Source organism: Plasmodium gonderi (assembly GCF_002157705.1).
Source record: "Plasmodium gonderi DNA, contig: Chr08, whole genome shotgun sequence".
Classification (NCBI taxonomy): Eukaryota; Apicomplexa; class Aconoidasida; order Haemosporida; family Plasmodiidae; genus Plasmodium; species Plasmodium gonderi.
In genome coordinates this window covers 1,678,389-1,690,922 of record NW_021628933.1, presented here as the reverse complement: position 1 = coordinate 1,690,922, position 12,534 = coordinate 1,678,389, and the positions used below count along the sequence as shown (strand labels likewise).

Here is a 12,534-nt window from a genome sequence, read left to right as displayed (position 1 = left end):
ATATTCTGAACAGAACATCTGCACAAGAGGTTAAAGCATGGACGAACTCGGTTGGAAAAGGAAGGAAAAAAAAAAAAAAAAAAAAAAAAAAGGTAAAGGAAAAGGAAAAGAAAAAAATAAAATGACCGAAATATGCAAAATTTTTTAAAATATGCATACCTTAAGGTTATCTATAGAGAAAAAAGGAACTCACATAGAGCAATTAGCACATTGAAGGGATATCTACTGATACAGAATCATTTCCAAAAAGGTATCATTTCCACAAAATGTAACCTCAATAAAATAGATCGAAAATTGCTTAACGTGCTACGTGATTACGTGGTTGAAAGAGAAAATGAAAACAAACATAGAAGCTCCATTCACAACACTAATGAAGACATAAATGTTGTTGGAAGACCTCCGGGCAGAAGGGAAATTTTACACCATCGAAAAAATGACATAGACATTTTTCACATTGACCGTGGCATATTCGAATCTCTCAAAAATGTTTTCTCCACAATTGACAAAATAAACGTTCAATTTATTCAAAATGTGTTGATAAGCAGCAAGGACAGCAGCAGGGGTAATAGGAAGATCGCCTGCAAAATTGTGCAAAAGCGTGTGCATATAAATGAACAGGAGTATCTCTTTTGTATAGAACTTCCAAAAGAATGGATAAATGATAACCCAAAAATAAGCGAAACTTCCTATCAAGGGAAGAAAAACATTTTACCTTATGATGATTTTACCCATTTGCATGGAGAAATGCAAAATGTAGATTTTTTCGCATTATCTACATTATTTCGCTTATACCATAAAATTAGCAGAAAAAAAAACTATGATCATGAATGTAGCAATTTTAATATTGCATTCCCATATGATAAGATGAACATGTTTGTCTTGAAGTTACTGTGCATTCATATTGATAACATTATCTCAAATGGTAAAAACAAGAAAATTCACACAAGAACTATTAAGTCTCTTCCCCAAGTGGTTACAAATAATAAATTACCTTTTCATGCCATATATTGGGAAATGCTAAATATATTACAAATTCTTAAAGAAAACAAAAGCGAATATATAAAAATTATCAATTATATATTATATACACAGTTTGAAGTTGTCTACAAACATAAACATCATTATAATTATGCATACTCTATTACTCTCCTTCCACTCTTAAATGAACTCATTCTTTATGAGTCAAATTGCTTAACCACATGGCCAAAAAAAGAGAACCATTCCAAGATAAAACCATTCTCTATATCTATAGGAAAGAACAATTTTTACATGCACAAGGAATCATATACATGGGATTATATCGAGGAAAATTACAAAGATAAGGAACAGTCATCGATAGAAATCTCAAACAGCACGGGAACCAAGTGTAATATCGACAGTATTTATAGAAACAATGGGAAAACTACTCTTGATCAGAAATGCACGTCTATTAAAAAAAGTCTAAATGATTGTGATGCAAATCTTCCCACAATCAATGGTAACCATTTAGTACATTATGAACAATGTGAAAAATTAAAAAAAACTGAGAACTTTGAAGCAAATGAACACACGAGTGAAGAAATGGATATCTTTGCAAATATCTTTTTTTTCTCTCAAAACAGTATAGAAAAAAAAATTAATTTAATTTTTTCTAAAAATGTAAAATGTCCCTACTTATTACAATACTGTATCATAGTACTAACCAGAATTGCAAAAAAAATCAAATATAAGGAAAAGAGAAATTTTCTCATTGATCAAAGTTACATACTCGAAGGGATACACACCCTGCTCTATGTAACAAATGACACACATGGTCAACTCACTAGTTTAATAAATGAAAAATCTGAATTTCTAAAAAATATGAACTGTACTTCAAGGAACGATCACAATTGTGTAAGTGAAAAGATGTACCTTTTACTCTTTCTTGATTTTACTTTTAAATTTTTGAAAAATGTAAAATATGATTATAAATCCATGGAAAAGACAACAAGCAAGGGTGAAATTTTTAGTCAAAATTTTCTTAAAATTCTTTGCCTAACGAGTAGCATTAGACATTTATTAACAAGTGGAGGAAAAAAAAAAAAAAACGACAGCGAAAGAAAATGCATTCCTTTCTCAAATTTAGATAATAATGACATTTCACAAGATTCTGAACAAGTCAAAGAAAATGAACTAATTAGCAGAATAAATAAATATATTGGTCTGCTAAATAGCGAAATTATTTTAAGTCGTCTCAATTATTTTTCTCCCACCCATTCAGGATGGGAAGAAATAACCTCTGCCTATATGGCCTACTTATTGAATGACTTATATATGCAAAACAATTTAGATATAAAAAAAATGATCGTTTCATATTTTTTAAAGGATTATAAATTGTTAAATTCAGGGAGCCTAAGAATATACAAGAAAGAACAAATCTACCTTGAATATATAACTATATACAATTTTGTGAAAATTTTCAAAAGTGAGATAAATCAAGTTGAAAAAGGGTATGAGAACGTTTTAAATATTTTCACGACTTTTCTAGACACCAGCAGAATATGCCAAAAGATAAATACAAATAATTCCTCGAAAATTTTATGTGAAATACAAATGAAGCAGGAACAACTTCTGCATCAGATAAATAAATTGTGTTACTTATACTTGTTAATCAAAAGGTATATTACAAATCCCAACTTCGTAACACTTATAAATTATAACTTTTACTTAACGGTTTGTCTGATTAATCAGTATATAGAAAAAAATATGAACAATTCAGAGAATGTTCCCCAGTTTGCTAATAAATGTGTAAACAAAATAACCTCCATAGTGGTCACGATGAAATGCTTCAACATACCACCAGAGGAAGACCTCACTAAAAGTGTCTCCAAACTAGTTACACTAACACATACATGTATGAATGAAGAGAACAAAAAAAATATTCTTTTTTTTGTTATACCTTACATGAAATCTGGAAAGGAAGATATTAACGATTTGGAAAACCTACTAACAGATACTAAAAATTTAGCTCATGAATCTAAAATGAAACAGGAAGATAATAAGGAAAAAGGATCCACCAATATGTGTCATGAAGAAGAATGGACAAATAAAAATAAAAAAACGTGTGTGATAATACCAACATGCATGTTAAATGAAAAAAAAAAAAAAAAAAAAAAAATTGATTTTAAAAATTCAGATCAACAGAATAATCATCCTAATCATGATGATAACACCCATTTAAGTATCAAACGAAATTTGCATTATGTAGAAAAAAGCATTACACAAATCTTAGCAAATTTTGAGAAAAACAAAAATTTCTGTATTAACAATAATCAATTGTATGAACTACTACATGAGCAAATGAAGGGAAATCATTTAATTAAGAAGGAAAATACACTACTTAAGAATAAACTAAATTATATTTTCCTAAATTTAGACACCTTCATTACTTCGCATATTGCTAGGTTGGTTTCAAAAAAGGATTTTCATTTTGTCAATCAGGATGAGAAAACCATGCAAAAGGATAATTTTTACCCAAAAAGCCAACATCATCCTTCATATCAGACAGATAATGAAGTTACCATGAAGGACAATGACATAACTACAACGGCGGAGACCACGATGATGATGATGATAAATGCCAAAGATGAAGAAACAGAGGAGAGAGTAGTTAGCCACCATGATCGGGAAGAAGCACCCACTCTAGGGATCCATTTTGACTATGAACAAGTCACTGCCAAGAATGAATATTTTCAAGAACTAAAAAAATACGAGAATGAAAATTATATAAAAATTAATAACGTGTTGATAAATATGTATATGTGCAATCCCCACATATGCACAAAGAGAAAAAACATTATGGTTTTCTCCAATGGAAAAATTCAAAAGAAGATGATTATTTTACCACATGATACATACAAAAATATAAGGAAGTTTCTCATTACTACGCAGAGGGTAGACCGTTTAAAGCTCTTAAAGCGTCTTCATAATTCAATTTACTTATTATTCATTAAGGTGAAGTTTTTTTTTAACAGGCAGTGTTAATTTGAAAGGGGAGGGGAGGGGGAATTTATTTGATGAAAAAGCCCATGCAATCACATATTGAATGGTGATACACATAATATATATAGATGAGGAAATTTGTCCCTATGTAAACATATATATACACTATGCATGTACACTATGCATGTACATTATGCATACATATATATATATATAAGCCCGCCCCCGCACGTGATACCTTTTATATTTTATTTATTTATTTTTTGTTGTTGTTTTTGTTTTCTTCAAATCGAATGTGAAGAATGACGAAAGATTCACAGTTACGAACCATCAATACATAAATATATATACATATATGTATATATATATATATCGCCTCTCCTTGGTGCTCTTAGTAGCAAGTACACAAATTGAAACACGTATGCCAATGTGTATGTGACGACACATGAGGGTCCAACCCTGAAAACAACACCCCTAGGGGTATAGGAAAAAAAAAAAAAAAAAAAATTTACAAGGAAAAGCCTTTATGTTTGTGTACCTTTAAAATTACCCCCATTATTTTTTTCTCCAGTTCCACACAAACGTTAAAATTTATTAAGCATAAAATTATATCAGATAAATACGTAAATAAATCCTCAAAAAAAAAAAAAAAAAAAAAAAAAATATTATAAGGTATTTTTTTCTTAAATTGCAAAAATTTTATTCGCCCAACATTTCTAATATATGCAATGCATAAAAGGAAGGGGAAGCGGAAAAGTATATTGCCACTTTGGTCCCCAAGTGAGAGAATGAAATAATTGCATGTTTGCCAGAACGTCATCAAAAAGTATGTAAATAAATAAATGGGTGCAAAAAAAAAAAAAAAAAAAAAATACCTACATGGGCAAAAATGTTGCGTATACGCTTGAACAACATAAAATATATATACAAATAATCACATGTTATATGCATATAATATATATATGCGAACTCACATTTATTTTATGTAGCAATGAACGAAATCGCACATATTACTCGTGCGAGGCATAGCTTTATTGGCGCATGAATATTGGGTGCCTTTCCAAACTTTCTTCTTCCTTTCAAATTTTCTTCTGAACCTTTTTAAGGGAGCTCTTCTTTTTCCTTCCGTTTCAACCAAATATAAAAAATACATAGATATAGATAAATTTTTTAATTCCCTAACGTTTTTCACAAGTAGCAATTTTACAGCCCAGTTATATGTATATATATATATATAAACTTTTTTATTTTTTTTTATTTTTTATTTTTTATTTTTATTTTTTTTTTTTTTCACCACCTTTTTATATTTACAGTTTCGAAAATTGTGAAAGGCTTATACAGTTCAGCTAATACATACATACTGAACGCATATACATATGTAAAAATATATACGATTAAATACATACATTTAATACGTACCACAAATTTTGTATGAAAAATGGTGAACGTACCCAAAACTAGAAAAACATATTGCAGCAACAAATGCAAGAAGCATACCATGCACAAGGTCAGTCAGTACAAAAAGGGAAAGGAAAGATTATCAGCCTTGGGAAGAAGAAGATACGATATGAAACAAAAAGGTTTTGGGGGCCAAACAAAGCCTGTTTTTAAAAAAAAGGCAAAAACTACCAAAAAGATTGTCCTTAAATTGGTAAGCAATGAGTGAGATCTGCACATCTCAGAAAAGGGAAAAAAAAAAAAAATGAAAAGAGATAAAAAGAGATAAAAAGAGATAAAAAGAAATAAAAAGAGATAAAAAGAAATAAAAAGAAATAAAAAGAAATAAAAAGAAATAAAAAGAGATAAAAAGATACGATAGAGTTGACAAAAAGTGAAAAAGAGTGAAAAGAATATAGGACATCCCTTTGCCAAAGGACGATATCTACATATTGCTACGTGCATATCCGACGCGTCCACGTGTGCATATGCATTGGCCATTCACACTCTACGATCACCTACCCTATTTTGCATACGAGTCTACATGCCACTTTTCCATATATATATTTTTACCCCTTTTCTTTGCACCCACGCAGGAATGCACGAAATGTAAGAAAAAAAGATTTCAAACCCTGAAGAGATGCAAAACCTTCGAAATGGGAGCAGACAAAAAGAAAAAGGGAGCTGTTTATTAAACATCCCAAGAAATATATATTATCACCAGCATCAAAAAAAATAATAAAAGAAAAGAATCCCTGTTTATTACGTGGTAAAAACAAAATTATCTTTTTTTTGAGCTATACATATAATTTGGTGATAATTTACCACCGCATGTTTTTGTGCATACAAATAACAGTGTTGTAAAATTGAAAAGGCTTTTTTATATATGTACGAACAATGTGTTGTTTTTTTTTTTTTATGCGTGTTTATGCATGCAATTTTTTGCATGTACCATATCTACACGTATACATACAAGAAATTTTGCACACACGAAGTGATGAATGAAATAGAATTATTCATCGAAAAAACACATTTAAAATATGAAAAATAAAACTGATAATTTTATGTATGTCAACAAAGGATAATCGTTTTTAAACAGACGTTCTCTCTAAATGATCCTTACCTACCACAATTATATAAGAAGTTGCGTTGACACATTGCAAGGATGCATTAAGCAAATACTTAACACTTTTGGAGTTTTCAGTATTTTTCTGATGTTCCTGAAATAAAAATCCTATATTTAACATTATTCACAGAGTTTTAATTTTACCCATAAAACAGGTGTGTGATGTCTTTCCATGGTTTTCTCCATTTTTTTTCAATGATAGGATGGGAGAAGCAAAGTTTGAAATCACACCCCTACTTGACTATGCCTTGTAACTCTCCATTGTTATACAAATCGGAAATTATGTCGTAACCACCAATGAAATTATTATTAACATATAAATGGGGGATATAAGGCCAGTTGCTGTAAATCTTTATAGCCTCACGTAAATTGTTATTTTTCATTACGTCGATATATACGTAATCTTTTACGTTCATATTATTTAGTATTTTAACAACCTGTGTAGGGAATGGGCAAAAAAAAAAAAAAAAAAAAAAAAAAAAAAAAAAAGATAGGTTTAATCATTGCACGAAATACTCATTTTAATATATCATCCTTCACGAAAATTACACAATGCATATGTATAACAAAGTAGATTAAACTGAAGGAGGAAATAATCACGACATCTGAAATACGTCTGAAATGAATCTTACATTTGCGCTAAACCCGCATAGAGGATTTTCCGGTGTTCCTTTCATAAACAGCACAATTTTTTCGTTCTCGAGGATTTCCTTAATTTTTGTCTTTAAAGTCTACAAGAAAATATGTTCAAAAATTGTTCAAAGTGGACGATGATTTTTTTTTTTTTTTTTCACATAAAGGTAAGTGGAAAATATTAAAAATACGCACTTGTACATAATTAATAATATGTTTGTTTTAAAAATAAATTTTTTTATCATCTCCTTTTCTCTACACACACACACACGCACACAAAATTTCTAACCTGGTAAACATCCGATTTTTCAAAGTCCTTAAAATCGTCCACGTCATTCCGCATCTTACTTTCTGGTATTCCATTTTTCTTATCTTCGCATGAAGCACTAAAGTTAATTTTTGAAATTTTAATTAAAGAAAAAAGCTTTATATTTCTTCTTACTGTATTATGGCTCATGGAAAGGAGAATCTTACAACTGTTTTTTATCATCATTGTAAAAAAAAAAAAAAAAAAAAAAAATTATGCACAAGTCAGGTTTTTTAATTTCGAACTAGGTACAAAAATAGCTAACTTGCATTATTTGAAAAAAAAAAAAAATAATAATGATAAGATAAAACAGGATAAAATAAAGTAATGAGCTATGCTATGATGTGCTTTGTTCATAATTTTTTTATATTAAAATGGTTTTATTTTAATTCTGTGTAGATTTATTTTATTTTTAGTTATTTTTAGTTATTTTTATTTTTTTAGTTATTTTTAGTTATTTTTATTTTTTTATTTTCTCCCTTTCTCAATATTGCCTCCTCCACACTTAACGCAGCAGAACTGGAAAATAACTACGACTACATAGGAATATTACATGCACTTAACACGTCATAATTTTGTGGTACATTTATTCTTTGTTATGAAACTAAGCGTCCCATCACTTTAGCAATTCTAAATGAAGCATTATTTGTATAGCCACTGTTTCTTTGCATAATATTTCGTGCAGCAACAAAGCAAGAACAGTTTATAAGAAAAAAAATAAATGAAATAAAATAGAATAAAATAAAATATGTAGAATAGAATAATTTTTTTTTTTTTTTTTCATATTAGCACACCTGCCACCTGGTTTGAACATATTTTAGCTAACCGCTTTACCATCATTATTGGAGAAAAACATTTTCTTCTCCCCTTTTGCTCTTTTTATTTTTGTATATTCAAATATCCAAGACAAAATTAAGCGACAAAGACGTAAATGCACATTTCCACAGCGCCTCAGTTATTCCATAGAATAATAATGGACAATAAACCTTATTTATGAAATCATATTTGTTCGCCTACCTTAATATGGGATGATAGCATTTTGTTCTCTAATGTTTCATGAAAAAAATACACCCATTTTTTGCATACGCAAAAATGGTAATTTTTCTAAAACTATATGTTTGTAACTAAGACAAATTTTGTAACATACTATAGTGCACATATTTTATACACATATATGTCTCTATACAAATGAACAAATTAAATTGTATAGTGTCATCACTAAAACAAGTTTTTATCTCCTATTGCAACAATGCACAAAATTTAAAATGACGCTTCCCCCCCCCAAACTGTTATCCATAGAACAGGCTAAAAAATACCCTCTCTTTTTTATGAGTACACAAATATTAAGTTACATTCTGAATTGAGTTAAAATATATTAATTCTTTTTAAAAAAAAAAAAAAAATGAAAGAAATCAAGAAATAACGAAAAAGAATAATATTCTCAATATTTAAGTTCTCTACGTTATGCAACATATATAATACGTACGATACAACAAAATATATATAAATTAACAAAAAAGGGGTTTATTGAATAAATGTAAATAAGCATTTTATATACTCTTTTTTTTTTTTTTTTTTTTTATTCATAATAAAAATATTTAAAATTACATTATATTGAATTATTCAGCTGATATGCATAATCACAGAATGTGTAAAGGATATTATATATTGTGTTCCATACACACATACATATATATACCCATTTACCATGGAAACATCAGGGAATATTCACAAAAAAGGGAGAAAAAAAAAAAAAAAAAAAAAAAGTGTCCCTAGGAGTGTTTACGTATGTGCATATATATACACTTATTAATATACCCGTAAAAAGGGCGCCCAAAAAATGGATACTAATTATTTAATTAAATAATGCAAGAGCTAAAAGTATTACTAGTCCTAATGCATTACTTACAGCGCTAAATACACCAGAGCACTTTTGTAATGTACAAGGTTCTGTTTCTAGATCATTTAAGCCAAGTTCTTCTGCATTTTTTTTCTCTGCCCCAGCTGATCTTCTAATTCTTATACCACTTCCACACGTTACACTGCATGGAGACCATTCCATGGTAAGAGTTTTTCTAATTTTGTTCAAGTATTCAGTTATATGCTTTTCATTTATAGCATTCCCTTCTTCATTATTATTTTTATCTTTATCATCTTGTCCACCATTTCCTCCAGCTGCACGCTTACCTTTTTCTCCTGCTCCTGGTTGTGGTTGTACCGCTGCTCCTGGTTGTGGTTGTACTCCTGCTCCTGCTCCTGCTCCTGCTCCTGGTTGTGGTTGTACTCCTGCTCCTGCTCCTGGTTGTGGTTGTACTCCTGCTCCTGCTCCTGCTCCTGGTGCTCCTGGTGCTCTTGCTCCTGCTCCTGCTCCTGGTACTCCTGCACCTGCTCCTGCTCCTGCTCCTGGTACTCCTGCACCTGCTCCTGCTCCTGCTCCTGCTCCTGGTACTCCTGCACCTGCTCCTGCTCCTGCTCCTGGTACTTCTGCACCTGCTCCTGCACCTGCTCCTGCACCTGCTCCTGCACCTGCTCCTGCACCTGCTCCTGCTCCTGCTCCTGGTACTTCTGCACCTGCACCTGCTCCTGCTCCTGGTACTTCTGCACCTGCACCTGCTCCTGCACCTGCTCCTGGTACTTCTGCACCTGCTCCTGCTCCTGCTCCTGCACCTGCTCCTCCCCCTTCTCCTTCTGCTGCTGCAGCAAGTACTCTTCCTCGGTTTTCATTTTGTCTTATCTGTAATGCGTTAAATGAAGATGCGTCTACAGTAGTGAAGCTCAATTCATTTAAATTTCTTGCTTTGATGAAATCTACATTATGTCCAAGGTATGAGGGAAACAAATCGGCCAATAGGATGGATGAAACGGCTACGAGAATGAAGTTTTTCATCTTTTTTTTTTGTGTATGTGTAAAATTTTTTTTGTCTTTTTATATACTCTGGATATTTTGCTCGGTTAAGGGTTTTTCTTTTTCTTCTTTTTCTTTCTTTTTAATGTTTAGCTATTTGCCTTACACAAGTTTATTCAAAAAATGTTATGTTTGTTCGAACAGGTATTGTTGTAAGAAATGTTTTATCCTTTTTACAACGTATTTATTAAAACTACATAATGGAAAAAAATATATATATAACAAAATTATGAAATAAATTATAAAATATATAATATTGTAAAAAAAAAAAAAAATAATAAAATAAAGTAAAAATAAAATAATATATATTTATTTATATATAAATATATATTTATACAGTTTTATATTTACTGACAACCTTATCTGAGTGTTTTTTTTTTATGTGTACATTTATATAGTTATGAAATAAGTTCATGGTTGTACATGGGTTTTTGGTCTTTTTTCAAAAGCATGCAAAGGGCTTAACAGGTACTCACATTTAAACGAAAAGTAAGTGATCTGTTCCACCCATATATGCAACCAATATAGCAAAAAAATAAAAGATAAAAAAGAAAAATAATTAAAAAAAAATGCATGCGAAAAATGTAGACCTTATAAGCACGAACGATTTCCTATTTCTGCATGTAATGACAAGGATTACATGAATTCCCTCATCCTGTGAGGCCTTGTTGAACATTTGTTCTGTTATGCTGGTCCATGGTCCACTGCATGGGCATTTGTACATATTTCCGAGTACGTGCATAAGAGCACGAATAAACTTCCATGCAGATATGTGCGTGTTTTATTAACACAGACTTCATTTTTTAATTCTAAAAATTGAGAAGAATTAACGAAGGATGGCAACACATTGATCCTTTTGAAGAAAAAGCCTTTATTCGCTTTGTTAAAGAAACCCACAAGGAAGAAAAAAAAAAAAAAAAAAAAGAATGAAAAAAAAGGGTAAAGCGTAAAGAGTAAACAGAAATAAGAATTGAGAAAAACAAAAATTACAATCCTTAAACGAAATTGCTCTTTTTACATTTTATACATTTTTTAAAAAATAATAAGACCTTAACTTTCCAACTATATGCACACACAGCGCGAGGATGTGTATTAAATATATCGCGTAAACATAGTGAACAAACATTTTAAACATTACACACCTCATACATGCGCTAGTGTAAAAATGTAAAGATGAAATAATATATAAAAGTTATTTTATGAGACACAAAAGAATAACACAACACATGTCAGCTTGTGGGATAAATTTATTTCTTCTTTATGTCTATTTTGTGTTGTGAAGATAGTTAAAGTAACATATATAATCTCCTCATTATGACCGATTCTCCTTTTTTTATAGATCACGCTTTTTATTTGTTTCATAATAAGATTAATTTGATTTTTACCCAATTATAAGAAAAAATTGAATAAAAAAAAAAAATGAAGAGCTACCAAAGCATGCATGCATTTTGATTAAGTAAAAGAACAGCTTTTTTGTTTTGTCCATGTTACTACAAAATTTTATATAATTAATAGGGTTATATATAAGCAGCATTACAAAAAAAAAAAAAAAAAAAAAAAAAGTTGTAACAGGAGAGGTAGATATATACTTATGGATGGTTTGTGTTCAACAAAAAATGTAACATCGTAATGTAAAAACTGTGCATGTTGTGTGTGTGCAAAATTTAATGGTAAATCCAAATGCTATGATAAAAATATATAAGGGACCTCCACAATATGTTATCAAAGTACACAGTTTTGAGGAAAAAATGAGACTGAGTTATGTCTTTAAGGAGTAAAAAATTAGGGAAACATACATATGTACATGTATATATATATACATACGTGAATATGCATGTTTGCGCGATCTTTTAAACTGTACACCACCTTTTCGCAAAGAGGGCTTGTGAAAGTTGGAACAATGTACGAATAATTGATTTAGACAATATGTGAAATTATTTACTATTGCACTTGGACTTGTGCATACACATGTATATATGGACTTTGATAAAACAGATCAACGCTATTTTGACTCATTAAACCAAGTTTAGTAAAGTCTACACACAAGTACACTTTGCGATATTTTTTTGGAATTTTTTTTTTTTTCTCTTCTATGCCAATATGAAATCCGCTTTCTTGCACATTTGTAAAAATTTTAAATCTTACCGCGTTGAGACAAGCGCAAAG

General features: G+C 30.2%; 4 protein-coding genes across 4 annotated transcripts; 2 read left to right on the top strand and 2 right to left on the bottom strand.

Moving 5' to 3' along the window:
* Window positions 1-132: 132 nt before the first annotated feature.
* PGO_083410 (hypothetical protein, conserved) lies at window positions 133-4,002 on the top strand (the record flags this gene model as incomplete). The annotated part of the gene is made up of 1 exon (XM_028687563.1): window positions 133-4,002. One exon carries the CDS (start codon window positions 133-135, stop codon window positions 4,000-4,002), a length of 3,870 nt encoding a protein of 1,289 aa, XP_028543364.1.
* A 1,396-nt stretch (window positions 4,003-5,398) lies between these two features.
* On the top strand, window positions 5,399-6,092 carry PGO_083400 (60S ribosomal protein L44; the record flags this gene model as incomplete). Its single annotated transcript, XM_028687562.1, has 2 exons — window positions 5,399-5,611; window positions 5,994-6,092. 2 exons carry the CDS (start codon window positions 5,399-5,401, stop codon window positions 6,090-6,092), a joined length of 312 nt encoding a protein of 103 aa, XP_028543363.1.
* Window positions 6,093-6,756: 664 nt separating this feature from the next.
* Window positions 6,757-7,649, bottom strand: PGO_083390 (1-cys-glutaredoxin-like protein-1; the record flags this gene model as incomplete). Its single annotated transcript, XM_028687561.1, has 3 exons — window positions 6,757-6,960; window positions 7,156-7,254; window positions 7,446-7,649. 3 exons carry the CDS (start codon window positions 7,647-7,649, stop codon window positions 6,757-6,759), a joined length of 507 nt encoding a protein of 168 aa, XP_028543362.1.
* A 1,669-nt stretch (window positions 7,650-9,318) lies between these two features.
* PGO_083380 (circumsporozoite protein) lies at window positions 9,319-10,350 on the bottom strand (the record flags this gene model as incomplete). The annotated part of the gene is made up of 1 exon (XM_028687560.1): window positions 9,319-10,350. The coding sequence occupies one exon, from the start codon at window positions 10,348-10,350 to the stop codon at window positions 9,319-9,321; it is 1,032 nt and encodes a 343-aa protein (XP_028543361.1).
* Between the last annotated feature and the right edge of the window lie 2,184 nt (window positions 10,351-12,534).